Genomic DNA, 23627 nt, shown 5'->3' with positions numbered 1-23627 from the left:
CTCCGCCCCCGCCTCCCGCCCCCGCGCGAGCTCCGCCCCCGCCTCCCGCCTTCTGCGCGAGCTCCGCCCCCCGCCCCCGCCGCCCGCCTTCTGCGCGAGCTCCGCCCCCGCCCCGGCGCGAGCTCCGCCTCCCGCGCGGCCCGCCCCGCCCCATCTCTGCTCCGCCCCGCCCCCGCCTCCCGCGCGGACCCCGCCCCGGCTCCGCCCCGGCTCCGCCCCGCCCCGCCCCGCCCCGCGGAGGCCCCACGGCAGGCCGGGCCGCGGCGCGCGGTGCCATGGCGGCGCCGGGCGGGGAGGCGGCGGCGGCGGCCGGCGACGCGCTGTGGGCGGAGGTGCGGGCGCTGCTGCCCGGCGCCGAGGAGGCGCTGCCGCTGGCGCTGAGCGGCGCGGTGGAGGAGTGCGTCCCGCCGCTGCTGCGCCGCGCCCGCGCGCTGCTCTACGGCGCGGGCGACCCCCCGCGCGGGCCGGCGGCGGCGGCGCTGCGGCGCCTCGGCGACGTCCTGCGCGACTACGCGTGGGAGAAGCTGAACGCGGGGCCCTGGCGCGACGTCGGCAAGGCCTGGCGGCAGGTCTACGCCTACGGCTGCCTCTTCGGGGCGCTGGCCGAGGCGGCGGGCGGCGGGCCGCTGGCGCCGGCCGTGCGCCTCTGCGACCTGGGGCTGCTCATGGGCGCCTCCGTCCTCGACAACGTCCTGGCGCGGCTCGTCCGCGTCCTGCAGGCGCACCTGCCCGGCGGGCCGCCCCGCGCCGCGGCCGCCGCCAGCGCACAGGTACCGTGCCGCGCCCGTCCGCCCGCCCCCAGCCCCGGGAGCGGGGAGCCGGCCGGTCCCCCCGGCCCCCCTTCCCTGCCCCCCGGGGGTCCCCAGTCCCCTCTCCCCCGCCCCCCCCCCGGTAGCGGGCAGCTGGCTGGGCCCCCGAGGTCCCTCGCTGTCCCCGCAGGGCCTGGGGGGGCTGGCCGGGCCCCTCTGGGGTCCCCCTCCCCTCCTGAGGGCGGGGAGCCCGCCGCCCCCCCCCGGGGGTCCCCCGCTGTCCCCGCAGGGCCCCGGGGGCCGGCCGGGTCTCCTGGGGGTCCCCTGCCGTACCCCCCCAGGCCCAGCGGCTAGGCCAGGCCTCCCGGGGGTCCCCTGCCGTACCCCCCCAGGCCCAGCGGCTAGGCCAGGCCTCCCGGGGGTCCCCTGCCGTACCCCCCCAGGCCCAGCGGCTAGGCCAGGCCTCCCGGGGGTCCCCTGCCGTACCCCCCCAGGCCCAGCGGCTAGGCCAGGCCTCCCGGGGGTCCCCTGCCGTACCCTCCCAGGCCTAGGGGCTAGGCCAGGCCTCCCGGGGGTCCCCTGCCGTACCCTCCCAGGCCCAGCGGCTAGGCCAGGCCTCCCGGGGGTCCCCTGCCGTACCCTCCCAGGCCCAGCGGCTAGGCCAGGCCTCCCGGGGGTCCCCTGCCGTACCCCCCCAGGCCCAGCGGCTAGGCCAGGCCTCCCGGGGGTCCCCTGCCGTACCCCCCCAGGCCCAGCGGCTAGGCCAGGCCTCCCGGGGGTCCCCTGCCGTACCCCCCCAGGCCCAGCGGCTAGGCCAGGCCTCCCGGGGGTCCCCTGCCGTACCCTCCCAGGCCTAGGGGCTAGGCCAGGCCTCCCGGGGGTCCCCTGCCGTACCCTCCCAGGCCCAGGGGCTAGGCCAGGCCTCCCGGGGGTCCCCTGCCGTACCCTCCCAGGCCCAGGGGCTAGGCCAGGCCTCCCGGGGGTCCCCTGCCGTACCCTCCCAGGCCCAGCGGCTAGGCCAGGCCTCCCGGGGGTCCCCTGCCGTACCCTCCCAGGCCCAGGGGCTAGGCCAGGCCTCCCGGGGGTCCCCTGTTGTTCCCCCCTGGGGCCACGAAGCCGCCAGCCCCCCTCAGGTCCCCCTGGGCCTGGCCACCCGGGGTCCCAGGGCCCCTCGGGGATGTGGGGCTCAGCCAGGCAGCGCTGCGTCCCCGTGCTGGGTGTCATGGGCCAGGCTTAGAGAGCAGAGACCTTCATTAGCAGCTGTTTCACAAAGTTGTTTCTCTTACAGAGCGTCCGGGTTGACCCCCCTCCAACTCCTGTCATACAGCCAGAAGACGCACTCCCGCATCTTCACTGCCCCTCGCTGGAGCATTTCAGAGACAACTACTTAATTCCACAGAAGCCGGTTGTCTTAGAAGGAACTATTGACCACTGGCCATGCATGACGAAGTGGAGGTGAGAAACTAGTGCTTCGTTCCTTGTCCGACTAAGGACAAGGGTTGTTTTGTCAGGCATCGATGTGGTAGTAGAGAACTTCACAGAAGACAAGTGCCATCAGGAATGATTTTTTGTTAGGAGCATCTTTGTGGTGCAATATTTTCTTTACTTTTTACATGTTTCCCCACAAATGATAGGAGTCAAGTGCATCAAATCAATTTAGACTATTACAATGTAATGCAGTTCTGTTAGTGAAATCCGGTACTGGAAGAGACTGTACTGGAATCCAGCCCTTTCAGGGTCTGAAGCAGGAGAGCACTCCAGCAAATCCCTGATGCTTTGTTTTGCTTAGCTGAAAACAGGTGAGCATATATTGCTAAGTATTCCAGTGAATGTGCTCATGTTTTAAATGGATTAGTCTCAATCAGACATAAGTCAGTGATTTTTACATATCAGAACGTGCTGATAAATAGTGTAATGGGAAGCGGATTTCAGAGCGGCATGAATAATCATGATTGACTTTTTCATTCACAAGCACAAGTATTGATGTTTGTTTAATGGCACTAGTGAGTGCTGACTTTCAGACACCTGTGTTCAGAATTGAGTAATAGCATTGTGCAGCTTGTTTATCGTAAGCAGTAGAGCCATTGCTTTCGATATTGAGAATCGAATATTTGTAGCATAAAGCTTATGACTCTTCTGAAAAGGGGGGACAAAACTCAAAGAAGCGTAGTTTAAGGAACTGCTTATATTCCACAGCCAAGGGTAGAACCTACATTAATTGAGTGTCTTTGTTATTTCATAGGTCTTTTAGTCTCCTTTCAGGCAAGGTACTCCACTGCCTAACTTCAGACACTTAAAAAGATGAGCTACTTAAATTAGTGAAGATCATTGTCAATAGAGAGACCTATATCAGCCTTGGAAGAAAATGCTCCAACCGTAGCAAGAGTGGATATTATTGGCACTGACAGAGATTTGATCTAGCGTTCATGATGAAAAGATACAGTACTTTATTTAGCAAACTTGATATAAGGCAGCAAAAAGATAAGCTATAGCTAGTCAAGAGAAACTAGCTGCTTAAATCTGCTTAGCTCATCAGGAAATGATAGTTAGGTAAGGAAAATATTCAACAAGGCTTTAAAATAGGCCACGCATATTCAAAAAAAGAACCAAAACATCTTGTGGCATAAAATATATACAAACTTGACTGCTTGTTTCCTTGCTGCTTGCATCTTTTTCTGCTACCCTTTGTCTCTCTGGCTGTTTGGTTTTAGAGGGAAGAAATGGATTTCCTACTCGAAGAACAGTATAAAAGGGTAACTTTCTGTATTTCAGTGTGGACTATTTTTGTCAAGTTGCGGGGTGCCGCACAGTTCCTGTAGAACTGGGTTCCCGATATACAGATGAGGAATGGTCTCAGAAGCTCATGACTGTCAATGACTTCATCAACCAGTATATCGTGAATAAGGTCCGTTACTCTCATGTTGTTTCATCTCTGAATACAGCAATGTGCTACTGGAACAGAGAATTTCTGCCTAGTTGGGGCTTATTAGAAAATAGGTGCTTAGAGGTGATCTTGATGGACGGGGCACGCTATAGACGCAACTCTGAAAAGATTTGAAATATTTTCAAGATCCGAAGCCACAAATAGTTATTGCAATAATAACTAGCTTTGACTTTATATATAATCAAATATACAGCAGCTGGAATTTGATAAATAGATACCATCTGCAGCAAAAGCCTGGATGGTGGCATCTAATTTAGCGTAAAGGATTTAATTCAGCTCCTCAGCCTGCAGTACTGTTCCTCTAAGTTACTAAACTGCTTAGTGAGATCTAGATCCAAATTCACACCCCACCAAGTAAAAAATTAAACAATCGATTAGCTATTGAGTGCCATTTTACTTTGACAGCTGAGGATCAGAAGCCCTCCTTTTCTGTTCCTTAGTCTACTAGGCGGGTAGAACCGTGTGTCATTGCAGGTTGGTCTGTGGTACAGCCTAGACTAGAACATGGAGATATTTATAGGGAGTGAAGGTGAAATAGTCTGCGTGCTGACAGTGGGTCTAGCTATAATACTGCAGAGCCTCGTTACAGGAGTGGTAAGAGAAGAACTGCCAGGCTCCATAGTATTACAGCTAGGTTCCTTCCAGTAACTTAAGCTGGATAATTTGTTAAGTGTGAGGCTGTATCTACACTCTTGCAATTTCAGTATAGATATGTTATCATTCCAGAAGGCCCTTTATAGTAGTGAGCTGTTGAGGCAATTCTAGTACTTTGAAATAGCACATTGGAAATTGATCTTACCTATAAATAAATTCCATAAACATAACTGAGAAGCTTTATCCTATATGTCACTATGTATTTTTTTTTCTTTCTCTGCTGTAATTTCAGAACAGGATGGGATACCTTGCCCAGCACCAGCTTTTTGATCAGGTAAAACTGAGTGAATGTTTTTATCTTTCTGCAGTCATTTGTTCCTTTTGCGGCACAAGTCATCACAAGTCATTTTGAGGATGCCATCTCTACTAGATGGAGGGTCATGTGGTATTTCTTTATATGTGCTTTTCCCACAAGTTGAAGGAACGGGGATGATTTCACTCCACTTTGCTGAAAGAAGTGGAAACAAAATCCTGCCAGGAGTGAAGGCATTCAGTTTTAGCACTGTTTTGGTGCAGTGTAGCATTTACTTATGTGGATATCACTTGGAAAGCAGCATTTCCCCAAAGAATATGTCACTCAGGGAAGAGATTTGGACAGCAAACAGTCTTCAGCAGTAACATATTCACCATGTTCTGATATGTCATTCCAGTTAACTAGAGAAGATTAGCTTGGTGGGAGATGTATAAAGGAATCCCATGGAGAAGCGAGCTTAGCATATAAAAGATAAGTTGCTCCTTTTCCATGAACAGCAAACCTACTCATTTTTGTAGTTCTTGCTCTTGCTTGCTAGGACAGAAAGTTTGGGGACATTTCCTGCAGATTCCCAGCACTCCAGCTACTTCTCTGCTGCCTTGGCTGGACAAGCAGGTCATTTGTTCTCTTTGTGTCAAGCCCAATTATTTTGTTCTATGAATTATGTATCTTGTGCAAATCAGCACATACCCCTTTTTAATATGTTTATTTCTTTATGGGGTAGATCCCAGAATTGAAGCAGGATATCAGTATCCCTGACTACTGCTGCCTGGGGGAAGGGGAAGAGGACGACATCACCATTAATGCTTGGTTTGGCCCAGAAGGCACTATTTCACCTCTTCATCAGGATCCTCAGCAAAACTTTTTAGCCCAGGTCTGTACTCTACCTTCTTAAGCATGCTATTAATGCTATTGCTAGAAGATATGCTTACAGTATATAGATGTTAGATTAGTAACTTGTTGAAGGATGGAGAATATGCAAATATTATTTGTTGATTCTGTTGCATTTGTAACTACTGCACCTAATGCCTGACTTAATAATGTAGACCAAAAGTGCTCATTGAGATAGAATGAGAGTGATAATCTACAGCTGAGGAACTGGGATTGCAAAACAGTGGCTTTTGCAAGGTCATACAAGGACATTTAACAGAACTGGGAGGAACCTGAATCCCATCCCAGAGTACTAATACGGAATCTTCTTTTCGGAACAGCAGGATGTGGGGTAGACTTAGGTATATGCAGTACTCCAAGTTACCTAGTAAAATTTCTGTTTGTGCACGCATGGAGAGCCAGATGAGGAAGTATCCGCGCTGTGACATCGTTAGTCCAGTTAGCTGCTAAGTGAAATACTTTTGGTAAGCTTCTTGAGAACTTTTACTGCAGAATAACAGAGTAAAACATTGTGGCCCTTAGAGATAAGCACTACACAAGGCAAAAGACTCATTTTTTGGTCCAAGCAGTCAACCGTTGTACGCATCTTTAAGCAGTGAGGTTTTCTCCTCACTGGGAGGGGGCCTGGGGTTTTTTCCTCCCTCCCATCAGACTCGTTAACAAATATGGTTTACAGTTTCAGTTTTCAACAAGATCATTACATTCAGCATTTTCTACTTGTGCTTGTTTATGGGAATGGACCTTAGTTCCTGTGTCCCAAACAGAGGACAAAATCCTGCTTTCTGTGACAATCCGTGATTTCACTGGAAATACGACTTCATTCAGGGCCATCTAAAGTGGGCTGTGCAATTGAGAATCTATATTTCTCTTCCATGCCCCCCACTCTGACAAAATAATTGCATTCTGAAAGAGGAGTACCCCACTACCCACAGTATATAATTTGCTGAGATTTTGGGGGGATGGAAGGCCAATGTAGAGAGAACTGTTAAACCAGAAAAAAGATACTTCCCTTACAAACTTCAGAACTTGTATTCTCTTGCCCAAAGAATGGGAGTATATCTGCTAGATGCTGTAAAACATTGTATGGAGTCTTTGCAATCTGAACAGCAGGTGGTCTGGGAGTCTTCTGTTTTCAATTAAAACCTCCTCTGACTCTCCATGCATGCACATGTTTGAGCTGTGGCTGCAGAGTTCAGGAGGGGGCAAGTACAAGTAACAGAGTAGAATGATCTCTACTGGATTCAGTGGTGATATTTGCTGCAGAGATTGTAGTTAATTGAACTTAAGTCATTTTTCTGATAATGTGTAAATTAATGACAGAAGGAAATATATATTGCATTTTCTGCAGGTATTTGGAAGAAAATATATCCGTCTATATTCACCGCAAGATTCTGAAAACCTATATCCACATGAAAGCCATATTCTTCACAACACTAGTCAGGTAAATAGTTGCCTGAAATTTTAAAATCAGTAATGTTACTTTATGAAATCATATTTGAGTAAAGACATTCCATTCTTGTTTTTTTAATAGGTCGATGTGGAGGATCCTGACTTTATTAAGTTTCCCAATTTTAGAAATGCTGCATCTCAGTCTTGTATTCTGATGCCTGGACAGATTTTGTTTATTCCAGTTAAATACTGGCATTATGTACGATCTCTTGATATCAGCTTCTCTGTAAGTTTCTGGTGGTCATAGGTCAGAAGCATGCATAAAGTTTGTTAGAATTTTAATAGCAATTAAAAAGTAGCTTTTGACACTCTATAGAAGAGAATTCTTTTTAAACATGAAAGTTCTCTATCCAGAGTTCAGAGCAGGATAAAAAAATAATTTCCTGCTTCAGCATGGTGAAAGAATCTGGACAACTAAATGAAGTAAGTTGCTACAGCCACTTTATTTTTGTGAATGTTTCCAATATAAACTCCTTGTAAAGAGCATCTGCCGGCTGATCGTCTTGTGTGTGTGTGTGTACATCCAAAACAGCTCTATACATGGGCACTGCCAAGACACTGTGGCTCAGACGATGTTTGGAACAAAAGTTGTATATAACCAAGCTAGTGTTTCCTTCTGTTTGGATTTAGTAACAGTAAAAATTGGAGTTACATAAACAGTGAGGGAGAATGCTGCCCACAAATTCAATATATTAAAGTGCTAACATGAAGCATGATACCAATCTCTGATGTAGAAAAAAAATAATACTATTAAGGACTAGAACTACAATTAATTGTAGTTAATCCATAGTTCAATTACGTAAATTGAAACTTAATCATACTTTGGTTAATGACCAGCTGAACTGCTGGCACTCTACCTTTCCCGGAGAAGTCTTGAATTCCTTTCATTTCTACCAAGGGAAGATAATACCGCCATTCAACTCTCTGGCATTTGGCAATATAGTCTTTTTATCAAGCCACTCTTAAAAGGAAAAAGCATCCTTTCAGAAAACAGGGGAGACGTGCTAGGCAACATGCTCTAGGTGACCCTGCTTGAGCAGGGGCATTGGACTAGATGATCTCCACAGATCCCTTCCAACCTCGACTATTCTGTGATTCTGTATGCAAGACAGCCTCCAGGAAAGCTGTGCAGACATAACTGTTTAGGAGAACAGTAAGGTCAATGACAATTTTATTACAAGCTTCTTAAAAACTTTGGAAAAAATAAACACACTTAAAATTACACTGTTATTAATGAGTACAATTATAGTCTGGCTATTCTGCAAGAGAACAGAAAAAAATTTTCACTGAGAAGTCGTAACACCAGCTAGTGCTGAGAATGAAGCTGTTTTCCTCTCCCTCTTTTTGATGACAATTGGGAATCTGTCCGACTCACCTCTGTCAAGAAAACAAAAAAGCAAGGTTAATGAATGACAAAAAGGATATGGCATGACCTCCAGTTTCTCAAAATGCTTTATATATTCTTGTGCTTCTGTTCATAACATCTAATTTCACTGGCTAAATGAATTCTGAAGAGTTTGTGCTCTTTGTAGGAACTCAGTATTTCCAAAAGGTTTTTTTATTTTTTGCTTTTAGGTTTTGGAGGTATGTTAGTTTTGGGGGGGGTTTAACTTTAATACTATTAGAAACACTATTCACAGGATCCACAAGGCATACTTCTGGCAGTTCCAGTGCTCAGTGTTGCCCAAGGATGATTTACTGTTGATTAAAGTCAGAAATAACATATACTCAGCCACAGTTATGAATAACATAAGCAATGCTGTTTAATATCACAGTTTGTTCCCAAGTATTACTACATTCAATCTTTTTAAATAGGTTGCTTTTTACCTGGTATCTCATGAGGCCAGAAATCATTACAGTGAGGACAGTGTGGTTCAGTCTGAGCTTTGAAGTACTTTCCAACACAAGGTAAATGCATTCCAATTCCACAGGTTTCACATACTTGGCTCTAAAATCAGAAGTGTTAGTAAAAAACCTTTCTAATCTGTGCTTCAGTTCAACATAAAGTTGTCAAAAAGGGCTACAGCTATGCTGTGCTTTATCTCAAAGAATGTTTTGCACATTACAATTGGAAGACACTCAGAAACCAACACCAGTAAAGTTAAAAGGAGGCATTTGCCTGGAAATTATGAAATACCATTTTTTTAGATGGGCAAAATTTAACTTGAAAGCTCAACAAGACACAGCTATTTGTCTGCAGCAAAGGAGAGCAATTGGGATGGAAAACGTAACATTAGGGAAGCGTGTTAGTTGGGAAGAAGAGATGTAGGGTCAAGGAGCAAGACAGCGTGGTAGTTTTGAGAATGAGAGTTCAGGTTGTAACTACCTATAGTACAAGACTAAACTATCAACAGGTATCAATGCATACTCTTTCATTGCCCTGCATGCGTGCACACACATGCACACACATTCATTCTAAAATCCAAGATGCAAGCAATTCCTGAACCAAAATCCCAGGACCAGAGATAGATGCGTATCACATGAAAGATTACTATTTGCAAGGTCCAAAGATCAAGCTAGCTAACCCTTACTGTTATGCCTGTGTAAGACTAAGGGTTCACTTCTAGCCTGCTGGGCTTAGAAAGCAAGGCAGTGTGATACTGTTCCTCACTGGATTAGTTCACTTTCTCCAAGTTTATACAGTATTTTTTTTCCAAAGACAGAAGATAAAATATCTACACTGACAAAAGGAATTTTTTTTTTTTTTAAATATACATGAGCACCTTTAGCGGATTACAAGACCAGAGATTTTAGTGCCTGACTAACACTCAAAGGAAAGTATCACACACACCAGCTATGATCATGACAGTCCATCAGCAGATGCCTGCTAAGGTAATCCAAACAACTGTCTTACCTGGATGGCAAGGCTGTGACAGATGTTACACTTCCTTGCCACACCTTGGTAGTTGCTGAGAATGTATTGTTCCATCTCCATTATGCAGCGAGTATGCAGCGTATATTCCCCATTTCTCTAAGGAACAACAGTTGGTGAGACAAGCAGTTTATTTTAGTTCCTTTTGCCCCTTTCAACCTTGCTCACCACCCTTTAGCAAACATTTGACATCCACTTTTTTTTTTTTTTTTTGCTATAGTGAAACAAACATGTCAGCACTGATAAAAGGCGAAGCACTTTTGAAGTGGCAGAACCTCATCTGCTTAGCGGATCAGAAGAATGATCTCACACCCTTAATAGAGATGCAGTCCTTGGAAGGTACAGATGAGCAAGCGTGCCCTCCTTAAGCAGAGAGTTTGGGGACCCGTCATTTGCACATCAGAGAAACATCTATTGGCTTTCAGTGAAATCTGGGCATTTGCTGCTTGATGCATCTTGGAAAAATCTCTGCTAAAGCATTGCAACATAAGGAAATGTGGCAGCATGTTGGAGATCTATGATGTGATGCATCCAGCAGAGAAGGAGTTGAGGTCTCATCCTAACAAACAGTTGCAGCGTCCACCCACTTTCTGGCTCATGAAGTAAAGGAGATCTCCAGGTGTGCAAAGTGGCGCGTGCACTGTTGGTACAGGAGTTTTCAACATGTTTGACCTCACTGCTTTTTCCAGGAAATCCTAAATGTTTCTGACAGCACTGACCACCTTGAAGAGCATCTCTCTTGATCCAAGCTTTAAGTATATTCTGCTGTTAAGTACAAGGGATGTCTAGCAAACATACATATTGTTCTGTGCAGACCTACCCAAGGACTTTTTGCTTGTAAATGTACTACCTTTTCCTCAAAAATCATTGACTGGGGTGGCAATAAGGACAGGCCCCCACAAAACCATTTTTGCTGTTGTTCCAAATGTTGCTCCAATTTCTTCTATTGCATCCATGGAAAAATATCTGGACCTATTAAAATACAAACACTTGGTAAGATACATTCATTACCTCAGAGAGCCACTTATCCTCCACAAAAAGTTTCAGCACTTGTTCTGCTTCCTTTTTCTTCATTTTCTTTGACTTCAGTTGGTCAGCAAAGTTTAAAACCTCTGTGGAAGAGGCAAAGCCGTTTTCTGATAAAATGATTAGGTCCATCTATAGGAAGAAATATTTTCAACTATTAAAAAAGCATGCAATTAGGTAGGCACATCTTATAGTAATGTACCATTTTTCCAGCATACATATATATTCTGCTATATACTACAGTATATGGCTTGAACCAGAACTATGTAAAACAGGTCAAAAGCTAAAACAGTCATAGTTACCTTCTTGATTTTAATCATTGCCAAGGACATATACAGTGTTGCCTAAATGAAGCTGCATGCAAGGACTGTTGAGCGTATTTGGGACTGATGCATCTGTTTCTTTTGAGGAAAGATCTTTAGCCGCTAGAGTAAATTTGTCCCCTCTGGATTCATTGGTACTGCTGAACCTCTCTAGTACATGTAGGTTGCAGCACCATTACCGATTTTCAAAGGTTCCCTCAATGGGAACATTCCTGCTGCTCATTATCACAGAGCAGCATACAGTTTATATCATAGTAGTAACAAATCCATGACAATGTTGTCTCTGCAGTGCTGACGTGACTGTACAGGTGCTACAACAATGATGAAAAATCTCTGGATACTATCAGTTTAGATAAGACTTCAGCAGCTGTCGACAGAACAGCTGACACACTAACTAGTCTTTCCAGTTTATACAGAAAAATTTTATTTTAATGACTGCAGTGCAAAACCAAGAAAGTCTAATGGCTGGACAAATTACATCCTCAAAGTTCAAAGCATTATGAGAACAACTTACTAAAACATGAAAGATACATAGCTACAATCACAACTCAAAATACTGGTTGTTGGTGTGAAATTGGACACTGCATGTCTTGGTATCTGGACCTAACAGATCTATTTGGAACTTTAAAAATTGCTCAGGTATTACATTTTCTTGTTTGGTAAGCACGATTCTGACTAGTTAATTAAACACAGAATCAATTGGCTACAGCAACAATAATACACAGAATGTTTCCATTTAAATCACCAAATCCAACTTCTACATTATTAGCATTAAAATCTACTGTATATTAACAGAGTGCTGAAACCAGTCAGAATGTGTCTCTTTCTTAGCAAGATTCAGCAATTTCAGCTGAAAATTCTAGAATAAAGTTGCTGAAGGCTGTTTGCTTAACTACAAGCAGATATGCCAAGTCATTCACTCCAAGAAGCACTCCCATTACAGATTTCAGTTTAACGATTGATTTTCAATAGGGAATCACTGCTTCTATATACTTCTGTTTTTTCCCTACATGATTTGGGATAAAATTAACAATTACAAACTTACGTGAAATGGCAACTAGTTCCTGAAAAACATTCCAAATTTCCATTCAAGAGGATACCTTCACAAGTAATACGATTTGCTAACTAATAAATGACATACTTACTGTTTTTCTGAACAATTCTAATTCATTTTCTGTATAGTCAGATGCCATTTTAGTTATTTCAGTTTCTGCCAGATTCACCTATAAAAATAATACTTATTCTGAGATCAAAATGCCTTTGTATTTCTACACAATAAATTATAAAAGATATTCCAGTGAAAAGAACATATGATCTTAAAATTAACAGGAATGTCATTTCTTTAAGTAGCATGAAGGAGGCTGTTCCTTAAAGATGGTACCCGAGTCCTCTCTTTACAGACCCTGATCATTCCAGCCATGTTCTCCACAGCAGGCTCTGCCCAGTCCAAGCACTCTCTTGAGCATCTCCCCCCTCCCCCAAATAACCTGGGACAAATGGATGTAGACAAGTGGAGAAGAATTTAAGACCATATTTTGAGTTTATATTAAGCCAATAGAAAAAACTGCCAAATTTTGAGACAAGATGCAAAGTCATACAGTAGAACTAATATAGTCCACCAGGACACTGTGCTAGACAATAGTGGTAAATACTTTATAATGCACATTTTTATTTCACTGTGAAAAACAATTATTGATATTTCATATTTGTATTGCTCATGCTACTGCTCTTCAATATTAGGTCAAATTAATTGGCAGAATTACCCAGAAAGATTAAAAGCAGCAGTTAACATTAGAAGACTTCCAGTATGGTCTTCTTACATCACTGTATAGCCTTCCCTCTTTGACATTCAGATTTCAGAGCATCCAGGGCAATTATATATAAGCTATTCCTTAGCAAACCTTTTATGTTAGGTAGCTTGTTGATTAAGCAAAAAAAGAAAAACTAATGTTGGAAAGCTCTCTGTGTTTTCTAGCTCAAATATTCCTCTTGACAGAGAAAAATCTGTGAAAAAAAATCTTACTTCAGCTCTAAATCTTAAGCAATGTTTATGCTACATAAAACAGACACTGTTGTAGTTCTTATTGCCATATTCCATTCCCACGCACCTATGGTGTTGACAGTTTATCCTCCCACTTCCCTGTTCTACATGTAGCTTCTACAGCAGCTGTCAACCTAAGAGGGGAACAACCCAGCAGAAACAAAACAAGACACTGCTAAGAGGAAGAGGCCTACTGGCAGAAACACCCTTCACTTGTGTGTTTTCTCTAAATAGCAGGGGGGGTTATAAATAAACTGTAACAAAGGATCATAGATAGCTCAAACTTCCTAACATCCAAAGCTGGCACTTAGAGCAACCTTGTGTTTATTACGCACAGATACAGATAGAGTTTTTTGCCCAGTTTACAATTAGATGGCATATGTACCTTTTATTGGCGCATCATTCACAAAGGTTAATTTTACATCAGTGACACAGGTGACCATTCATTTCTGCTCCACATGGCAATTTATGCACTCATCGTAAGAAGCCAAAACCATAAGATGGCAGCACATCACATACTTACTAGGGCATAATGCACTCTCCCGTCATCTTCAGACGTTCCTTTCCGGATCTGCATAAACAAAGGCTGCAGATGGACATTAATAGTATTGATGAAATCATCCAATTTATCATGTGCATAGTAGACTGGGGGAAAAAAAAGAAAAAAAAACCTTAGGCAGACCTTTTTATGTTTTATCTGCTGAAATGTTTTTTCCTGGCCTGAGTAAAGCAGCTCAAAGTTATTCGGGCAGAATTGGAACAGGTCCATTATATGCAACAGGCATATAACTTTTTGTGCTGCTGACTACTAACCTTCAGAAAAGCTGACCTCCTTGGAAGTCAGAGTGTATAGAAACAGAGTCCAGACTTTTTGCCTCACTGTATAGAACCCACCACAGTAATCCATTAATTACAGTGACTGCTTTAAACTAAGTTTAGTTGAAAATAAAACACTACCAGAAACAATTCTTATGCACAATACAAAATACATATTTAATCTCTTTTGTTTATATACATTTCACAAACTAATGGCACGTAACAATCAAGTTACGTGCCAAAAAACTTAAAATTCTAGCTTTGTGGAAATACCATTAATATTTCTGTGGCATTCCATAAGCAAATGAAATGCTTGCAGAAGTTTTATCTTAAACATAATTAAGATGGGCTTTGGAGTCGTTCTTAGAAGCAGGTGCTGTAGCTGTGGCTTATGCTTGCACAGGAGCTGCATGAGCCCTCAGAGATTTCATCCAAAACAAGAGGGTGAAATCCCAGCTCCAATGGTGCTAGTGGACAAAACTCCCACTGACTTCAGCATGCTAGGGCTTAAAAACAGTATTAAGTAACAGTTCACAACTCATCTATATAGAAGAGTGACTAATTTCTGAAAAAATACTACCAGTTATCACTACCTGAATACTATTCTCAGTTATAGGAGTCAGTCGCTTATGTAATAGCAGCAGAGGTCCCACTGCAGGCTCCCAAACCCTCTGTACTTTACAGTATAGTACAACACAAAAACGTGAGATGCTGGATAATGTTGCCCAGAAAGTTCATGATTCTGGTTTATGACAAGACTCCATAAGTGGACAAAACCAACAAATAGCATGAAAAAAATTGAAATAAGTATAATTATCTGAAATTGTATTTTCACCTGCCTGGCACCTGTCAGCAGGGAAGAGACTGCAGACATCAAGGCCAGTGAGTGTTAATGACAGATCTAAAAGAGGGTAACTTGAAAGAGAATAAAAGCATTTTTTTTGTACAACAGCTGTAACTTTTTAATTTTAGATGAAAGGCTGCTGTAGTAGATCCACTCATCAAAAAAGGATATAAATTCTCCATAAAAATTTAATTAGGGGATGGATCACCCCAAAAGCTGTGCTTAAAAACTGTAACATCCGAGGAGTCTATACACTTTACTATTCCAGTTTCGGAAGGAGAAATGATGAATACCATTCACCATTAGCAAAGACTCATAATCTTCCTTCCACATCTTCCTTTCACATCTGGAGTACTGTGTCCAGTTCTGGGCTCCCCAATACAAGAGAAATATGGAGCTACTGGAAGGAGTCCAGTGAAGGGCTACTACGATGATTAAGTGACTGGAGTACGTGCCATACGAGAAAAGGCTGAGAGAGCTGGGACTGTTCAGACTGGAGAAGGCTCAGTGGGGTTCTGAAGGGAGGGTGTAGAGAAGACAGAGCCAGACTCTCCTCAGTGGTGCCCAGTAACAGAACGGGAGGCAACAGGCACAACCTGAAGCACAGGAAGGTCCGTCTGAACATGAGAAAAAACTGCTTTACTGTGAGGGTGACCGAGCACTGGAACAGGCTGCCCGGAGAGGTTGTGGAGTCTCCATCCCTGGAGATATTCAAAAGCCATCTGGACACGGTCCTGGGCAACCTGTTCTAGGTGACCCTGCTTGAGCAGGGTGTCGGACCAGATGGTCTCCAGAGGTCCCTTCCAACCTCAGCCGTTCTGTGATTCCTCCATGAAACAGTTCTTGTACCTGAAGCTGTACCATGAATAACCACCAATCTAACTAATTGGATAGAAACTGTTTATTCAAATATATTACTACTAAAAACCAGCAATATACTGCAACAGATTTGATGAGAAATAGGACAAACTATCGTGATGTTACTAAAATGTGGATATTAATCCACTAAGTATCCACAGTGTTCACACTCTGGCTCCACATATACAGGAATCTAGCTGCCTTTTTTCTCTTGGTAAAATATCTGAAAGCCTGGAGTGTCTATACCACCATTCTTGTGACATGAATGGATTAGATGCACATTAAAGCCAGAACTGCTCTACTTCCAGAATATTACACTTTTTTGGAAGTCTTAATTTCTGGTAGCTTTCCAGCAAAATATACTACCTTAAAAAAGAAAAATCTAAACCTTACTAACAGTTACTGTAAATGATATTTCTCTAACAGAAATAAATAATTTCCTTCTCTAGGGCAAAAAGTATAATCTCAACCAATACTGTATCACAGATGTACTTACTGTAATCTGCTTTCGGTCAAATAAAATTAAAGCAAATTGCTATTCCTTTTTTCAGTTCCAATTATAAACTGAACAAAGTTGTGCATAGCAATGAAAACCAAGTATATCATGGAACCAGCTACTATTCTTTATCTTCTCTGTCAATAAACAATCGTCAGCCCTCAACACTCAATAAAGATAGCATGTGGCAGCATTAGAAAAAGAGCTCATTACACATTGGTATAAGACACTGCTTGGGAGCATTTTCTTTAAAAGAAATTATTTCAGTTCACGGACAGATAGATAGCAGATCACACAGTATTTTTTTTTAATTTAGACAAACTCTTAAAATCAAGTATTTTCCACAGAAAAGTTCAACAGTTCTCTGGCTGTGATACAATGTAGAGAGAGAACCCAGAAGTTTTTCTGAACATGTCTGTATGCAAACTATAAACAGCAGGTAGCAGAGCAAACTAACTCTCACTTTGCGTCTTGGTTAATTATTATTTTTTAAACTGGCACTGTTTTAAACTGTATTGTTTAAAGACAAGCAAACATCAGGAATCTTGTTACTAAGGTCAGTCAGAGAAGTCACAGTTTCATGATAAATTTCAAAAAAATACATGGGCTGTTATAAAATTAGGGCTCCCACGTTTAAGGCAAAAGACTACAAATAAGCTGAGTAAATGCTTTAAAAGGAAAGAGATAGGACCTATACTCACACAAAACCTAAACACAAATTTATCACATCTATGCACTTTAGTTACCATGTTCTCTATAAACAGATTAGGCAGAAGATTAAGTGCAGTTCTAGTCTGCAAAGTTGCATTACGAAAATAGCTTGTTTTTCTTCTACTTTGACACTGACAGATTACAGATGTAATATAAGCCATCAAGAACCAGTTTTGATATTTATGGTTAATTTTCAGGGTCAAATCATATTTAAAAGATAATAACTATACAGCTTCTGATATGCAATTCATCAGTTTACAAACTTCAGCATTAAACAAAAACTAGAAGTAACCACGAAGAATAACACAACAAATTATTTTGGATTTTAAGTCACTGCTACTCAGTTTTGATTTCATAGAAGACTAAAACATTCAGAAAAGTGAGTTTTTTGAGAAAAACAATTTCTTAATTTCCTTGACTTATTCCCTAAGTAGGAAGATTTATATAAAAAGCTCCCTATTGAGATTTGAAAATGCTGCCTGGTAACTTTTTTATAACTAAGAAAAACTGAGAGGGAACCACTATTCATAAGAAAATCTAAGAGCTTGTATGAAGTCCTTCAAAAATAAAAACCGTCTTAGTTGCACTTCATAATGACATGTTCTGCTAAACCTGTTTAACCTGTTTAACCTGTTTATACACACACATCTACAACATTTGTTTCAGGCCTCCCATGAAAATAGGATCACTGAGAAGCAGAGGTTGCTGCTTCTAAGAGCGTTTTGCAACGCAACAATTTGGAACAAAAACAATCAAACTGCAAAGGCATTTAGGCAGGGAAAGCATCCAGTTACTCAAACTGTGTGGCTGGATTTTCACCCATATACCAATGCTGATACTCTTGAAAATGTCTCTATAAACTTCAGTAACCACTCATAGCAAAGACTTTGGTTTTAAAGCATAACCACTACCTGAGTGATAGCTAACACACTATGCTACAATGTTGGTTCAGTATAGACTAAGACTCAGGTATCCAATTCTTCTGTCACTGTTTTTAACACAGAGAATACTGAATTTGGACCCAGGGGATATTAAGTCAGTCTTCATTACCACAACATCTCAACAAAGACTACAAAGATTTGATAAGCTTCTCTACATTTTAGGTTTCAATCCAGCTACAAGTCATCTGAAGTGCAGCAAAAAATATTTTGTAAAAAATATGGCCTGGTTTACATGGTAGACAAAAATAGATTATTGTATTACTTCCTTCTGATCTTAAATTCTATGGATAAGTAGATACAAATCCACAGTGAAAACAGAGCTCTGGTAGAGTGTCATTATGATAAGCCACAAGTATACTAATAAGCCTGGCTGGAACATGGCTTCCAAAACTAATAATGGGTAATATGATGCAGATGAGATGGAAAAGTATGGCTGTCCACCAAACTTCACCTTGTCCTCACCAAAATACTTCCTCAGCATTCACTTCTCCCACAACATCTAGAAGAAATAACTGAAGTACTTGCTATGCTATAGAAAAGTTACTGCTGAAGAATGGTGTGATCTCAGTCCCTTTTCTATGCTTTTTTTATATTCTTCATTGTCTACACTAAAATTCTTACTTTGAGCACCCAAGAGGCACATTTTTAGGTTTTGAGATATTTGGTGCACCGTAAAACAAAATTTCAAAACAACACCACAGTACATTTTTCTGTTTTCAGTGCAAACCCTTCTCTGATAACATAAAACAGTCTTCAAGCAGATGATTATCTGCAAACCCCACCACAGATAATAAAAAATCCCCAAAGCTCTAGCTGAACTTTGCAGACAAGATATTAGCATAATTAGCACATTAGGTCACACATCAAAGCAGCTACTGGGGCTTTTTCCTAGAATAATAAATACTAAAAAAAGTTCACCACATGTAAAACAAAAGGGCTTGTCTGTTGTACAAATCCCCTTCTTTCTCGTAGATAGTTTATTTAGTGGGTCTTACAACAGTCAAGCATGAAATGTATTACGCCTAAAAAATTGGGTATGACTGTAGACTAAAGTTGCTACTCAGATATTTTCTTCAGAGTTCAGCCACCTAGCCAGTTAAATAAAATACAGAATCTAGTTAGACAAAAGCCAATATGGTATAATCCCTATTAATGAATGGCTAAATAAATACATTCCTTCTCTAAATCCAAAATAACTGCAAACTTTCCTATTTCTACTATATTTCCTGCTTTCAGGCTGGGGACAGGATTATATTCATTTTTCACGTATTCCCTTCCCACAGAGAATGTCCTGTGAAAGGATCCAACATCCAGCACAGATATTAACAGCTCCCCAACTGTGCAAACACAGGAAAAAGGTGCTCAGCAATCACACACAAGGACAACACACAAAGCCACCCCAAAAAAGGATGCTGAGAATGTCACGGTACCTCAGCTATACATAACACTGGAATACTGTGAAATGTCTTTAGCTTTGCACTTAAGATTTTACCAGTGTTTCATAATTGGAGAAGCCATAACACACCACACACAGAAAAAAACATGCGTTCAACAGATTCCAGTAAAAATAGTAATACCTTTCCTGAACAATCCTGCAATTTGTATCCAAACTGAATTGCACATTTTCTAGTGGTCCTATGCAGCATTTTGATAGATGTTTGGAGCTTTTCCTTCAGAGATCTGTGCAGATTTTAGTACAGGTACTTGACTTCTAACAGCAAGCATATATGTGCTGCACAAACAATAGGAAGGTGTCTCCTGGCCAAAAGTCTTGTGATTTTGAAATAGAACAAGAGAAGGTGCCAAATACCAAGAGGGAAAACGGTCAGATCACTTTGCTCAGAGGCTACATAGAATGGTTACTGTATGACCTGAATTCACCAGACAAAGCTTTTTTATTCTTTTTATATTTAAGGAAACTATCATCACAGATAGGTGACAGCCTTGTTATAGAACACTTAGGATCTGCGGGGGAAAGGAAATAATTCAATTATGCTGTTTTAGGTACATTACCTTTGATCTGACTAGAAAATTCTTATTCAGATTGCACTGAGCATTATTAAGATGTATTTGAAGAAACTACATCAAAAACAGAATTTCTTCTAGAAATAGCACAGAGAAGATGAGTTTCCTCATAAAAATGTTACTAACAATATCACGACTGGCAAGGTCGTGGTGACTCTGGGCTAATAAGGATGGTCTGTCAACTCATTATTTTTTTTAATTCATAACAAATGTAAAGATGTAAAAAAAAAAAAAAAAAAAAAAAAAAAAAGAAGAAGAAAAAAGTTCCATTCAATGAGTCAAGTTCAACATCCCTTTGTCCCCCAACATGACACACAGCCTTCCTAAGTAGAGCATTTAATAAAATTGTGACACTTAAAACTCCCACACTGTGTGTGAGTAGTTTCACAATCTTTTCCATTGCGCATTGGCTGTCACTATACAGACAAAGTATGAAGTACTTGGTAGGCAGCAATTGCAAGCGAGGTATTTTTAAAAAAAATTCTTCCTAAAAAATAATCCTTTCTAATGAATGTTACTTTATCAGCTCTTACTGCATCCTGCAATCTTAAAGTTCACTGATCCTACATACTCAATACAGGATCTAGCTGTAAAGTTTTTCTCTTAAGACTCTTTTTACTAAACACACAACAGACTGGTTATATACAAGCTGTTGGTTTAGGCCATTTACCAAATACATTTACCAAACATTTATTTTTACAAGACACAGTGACTTGTTTCTCACAAATACAGGAGTAAACCAATGAAGAGCAACAGTATTTTTCTAGTCAGGAATTTGTCATGTCATTTTTCGACGCAGGAATTTCCATTTTTCAGTCAGGAACTTGCACGGGTGCTGAAATAAGTTCTTCTGGCTCAGCAAAGTTTGAATAAACCTGTGGAATCTGCTTGACACATTTTGACTATGGAAAATATACAAGTAGTGGGCTCTTCTAGAAAGGACTCTCAAGTCCAAGCTCACAAGTGATTGTCCCTGTCAGTGACTACAGTCTCTTCTAACAGGGGAAAAGAACAGTTAGCAATGGTGATGCTAAAGTTATCATCACCACTAACCACTTCAGTAACAAACCGAATAGCTCTGTTCCCCTGTAATTATTGGTTCAGCTCGCAAAACAGTCACATGAACAGTGTGAACTGACCAAACTCCTCAAATATAACTGTTAAGAGGGTTTTTATTTTTAAAATCTTAAATACTAGAGTACAAGAGAATAACTTGAGACCTATATTCAGTGCACATCACTTCTTACAATGTGTAATTTAAGCAACATATTTTCTGGAGTTCTCCAACTTCCAACATTAATTTGTTAAAATTACTACCTTAAACAGCATTTGGACGTTTCCTTTCAAATGGCAATTTTTTTTTTTTTTTTTTTTTTTTTTTTACACATTCCTTGTCCTTTTTAATTTTGTTCATAAATATGGACAAGATAAAAATATGGGAATTTTATTATTTTCATTGTTTTCTAGGAAACAGAAATTAGGATTTAATTTTTTTATTTTGTCAGACTGTATACTTTACAACTAAAACCTACCAATTAATTAGTGCTAAATGCATTACTCATTTCAGGTTTGTTTCAGTTTGTGCCTATCACATTTTCAAAATTAGTGAAGATAGACACTTACTGATAGTAAGTAGATCTCGCTGAAAAAATCATAACTGAGTTGATTACACATTTCCGTAGTATTTTTGTTCAATCAGGAACTTCAAACAAATTTCAAAGTATATAACCAAATTTTTGTTCTACGTGCCATAAAATTCAGCTTGTTATAGCACATATCAGGACTAACCTAACTGAACATGTAATCAGTCAGGCAACAGATTTACTCCAGATGGATGCACTGTATACCAGCATATACTTCATATTATATTCCAAAGGAAATCCTTCCAAAGAAGTATGAAGGAAAACATTCTGGAGACTTAAACACTATCCCTGGCAAGAATAAATACAATTTTAAATATCCAACCAAAAAAAAGTCTCTGATAAAATAAAATCTCAGTTTGCTCTGTATGAATCTGACTGGATTAAATGTTCATTTCCTTTGGGTTGTTTTATTTTTACTTTTAGGAGAGAAAAAAGAGAGAACATGCATGTCGTTAAATTTTTTAACATTTCTTTAGATGGTGTATGCTTTCAAAAAATGTAACTACTTGTAAACTATATCAGAAAAAAAGTGTTCTACCATCTTATTCTCTACACTTTTTCTCGGAAAGAGAGACAAACCTTTATGGATTTCACAGCAATGCCTGTGTAATTTCCTAGCCTCTGATCCTTCCATTATCCCATGAGACATCAGGACCTGCAAGAATCGTCGATGACCATCAGTCATCTGAGCTGCCATTGCAATATTCCACCAGGCTTCAAATGCTGAAAAGGGAATAAGCTGGAGTTAATAAAGATGTTAACGAAGTTAAAAATATAAATTCCAAATATATGTAAGATTTCAATTAAATTTCTAATTAAAAGAAAGAACAAATCAGTGAGCTAAAAAATGGAATCAGGGCAAAAAAGAAGATCCCCAGCTTGATCTCCAAATACAGTCGTTGAGTAACTCTAGGGTTCTATGAGAAGAATGCAAAAGACAAAGTCTAACTTTTTTTACCTAACACTTTCAGTTACAGAATAAAATAATGTAGACATTGTGCCATCATACTCCCCAAAACAAAATAATACTGTTAACATCTATTACAGTCAACAGAAGACCTTGCACAGTTTTGTGTTAAATACTTCTGCTTAGTACATACCCAAATAACTTGTCTAATTAGAGTGTAACTGACTTTGGACAGAAAATCCTCCTCTATGTGTTGTGAAGAATGTCAGAATTAAGAAAAAGCATTTCAAGAAATTTTTTGACCATTCCAGCCAAATAATCCCAAATAAATCCAAAAGATGTAAGAAGTTTCCAGATTCCTCCAAACCAAACGACTAAATAATGGACCAGATGGAGAAATGCAGTTTTGTGCGGAGATTCTAAAACCTTGCACTTTCACTGTGCCCTGGAGGCAGACCGCTGTCTCTAGCAACCACCACAGAGTCAGCGAAGGTGCTTCGAGGCGGACCAGAACCCGACACGGGGCTGTTCACTGCTCCCACCTCTCTAGGGGTAAATATCCGGGCGCATCCCAAACTCCGCAGGTTACCGTTACGCAGCAGGTACCAGCACAGGAATGAGGTTAGTTAAGGTACACTGGGAGGCAGCTAGAAAGTAAACATGAAAAAGTTTTCTCACAAGTTTTACTTAATGCACAGGCAGCTTTCTTTCACAGGCCAAACTCACAGCTCCACCAGCAGCCTCTGTTCAGAGCCGGAGGCTCTGCCGCGCCTCAGGTGCGGCCTCTGCGGCTGCAACGGCCGGAGGGGTCGGTCACCCGCGCGGCGCTTCCTCCGGAGGAGACCCGGCCCCCGCCGCCCCCTCCCCAGCGCCCCAGAGGCCCCCGCCTGCCCCCCGCCCCAAAGACCCCCCCGCTGCCCCGGGCCCCGCCCCCAAGGCCTCCCGGGCCCCGCCCCCGTCACCCCGCCGCCCCCACCGCTGCCCCGGCCCCGGCCCCGCCGCCCCCGCCTCACCCCCGGGCCTGCGGCGCCGCCACCTTCCCGCTCTCGACAATTCGGGGATCGTTGCAGCCGCCTGTCATCGACCGGCTCGGCCAGCGCCCAGCAGTGCCCGCCCGCCGGGCGCAGTGGCCCCGCCCACGGCCGGGCGCGCCCCCCCCCCGCCGCGCCCCGCCCCCGCCCCCG

General features: G+C 42.2%; 2 protein-coding genes across 4 annotated transcripts; one reads left to right on the top strand and one right to left on the bottom strand.

Annotated features, from left to right (window-relative positions):
* Positions 1-214: 214 nt before the first annotated feature.
* Positions 215-10815, top strand: KDM8 (lysine demethylase 8). 2 transcript variants are annotated; one of them, XM_064519978.1, is made up of 8 exons: positions 215-770; positions 2038-2204; positions 3522-3654; positions 4580-4621; positions 5325-5474; positions 6840-6932; positions 7023-7166; positions 10033-10815. In XM_064519978.1, the coding sequence occupies exons 1-8, from the start codon at positions 276-278 to the stop codon at positions 10033-10035; spliced, it is 1227 nt and encodes a 408-aa protein (XP_064376048.1). In that variant the 5' UTR covers positions 215-275; the 3' UTR covers positions 10036-10815. The 2 variants fall into 2 exon arrangements, with proteins under 2 accessions (XP_064376048.1, XP_064376047.1); XM_064519977.1 differs by lacking the exon at positions 10033-10815 and having other exon boundaries at positions 7023-7426.
* Positions 8095-23590, bottom strand: NSMCE1 (NSE1 homolog, SMC5-SMC6 complex component). Of its 2 annotated transcripts, none has more exons than XM_064519979.1 (9): positions 23457-23590; positions 22986-23090; positions 22116-22259; positions 13726-13847; positions 12307-12384; positions 10824-10970; positions 9795-9911; positions 8768-8888; positions 8095-8317 (listed from the first exon to the last, which is right to left on the bottom strand). In XM_064519979.1, the coding sequence occupies exons 3-9, from the start codon at positions 22231-22233 to the stop codon at positions 8247-8249; spliced, it is 774 nt and encodes a 257-aa protein (XP_064376049.1). In that variant the 5' UTR covers positions 22234-22259; positions 22986-23090; positions 23457-23590; the 3' UTR covers positions 8095-8246. The 2 variants fall into 2 exon arrangements, with proteins under 2 accessions (XP_064376049.1, XP_064376050.1); XM_064519980.1 differs by having other exon boundaries at positions 22116-22191.
* Between the last annotated feature and the right edge of the window lie 37 nt (positions 23591-23627).

This window comes from Dromaius novaehollandiae, chromosome 14 (assembly GCF_036370855.1).
Source record: "Dromaius novaehollandiae isolate bDroNov1 chromosome 14, bDroNov1.hap1, whole genome shotgun sequence".
Taxonomy (NCBI): domain Eukaryota; kingdom Metazoa; phylum Chordata; class Aves; order Casuariiformes; family Dromaiidae; genus Dromaius; species Dromaius novaehollandiae.
Note: the sequence above shows the minus strand (reverse complement) of the source record. Positions and strands in the feature narration are given on the sequence as shown.

Bases quoted from the DNA above. Each gene is read 5' to 3' on its own strand.
- NSMCE1 (XM_064519979.1), bottom strand. From the start codon at position 22,233: ATGGCAGCTCAGATGACTGATGGTCATCGACGATTCTTGCAGGTCCTG. The intron at 12,385-13,725 runs GTAAGTATGTGA...TTATTTTTATAG, and splicing joins GGAGAGTGCATTATGCCCTA to GTGAATCTGGCAGAAACTGA. The intron at 8,318-8,767 runs GTAAAAAGCAAC...TTTTCTTGACAG, and splicing joins CTGGCCTCATGAGATACCAG to AGGTGAGTCGGACAGATTCC.
- KDM8 (XM_064519977.1), top strand. From the start codon at position 276: ATGGCGGCGCCGGGCGGGGAGGCGGCGGCGGCGGCCGGCGACGCGCTG. The intron at 5,475-6,839 runs GTCTGTACTCTA...CATTTTCTGCAG, and splicing joins AGCAAAACTTTTTAGCCCAG to GTATTTGGAAGAAAATATAT. The intron at 6,933-7,022 runs GTAAATAGTTGC...TTTTTTTAATAG, and splicing joins TTCTTCACAACACTAGTCAG to GTCGATGTGGAGGATCCTGA.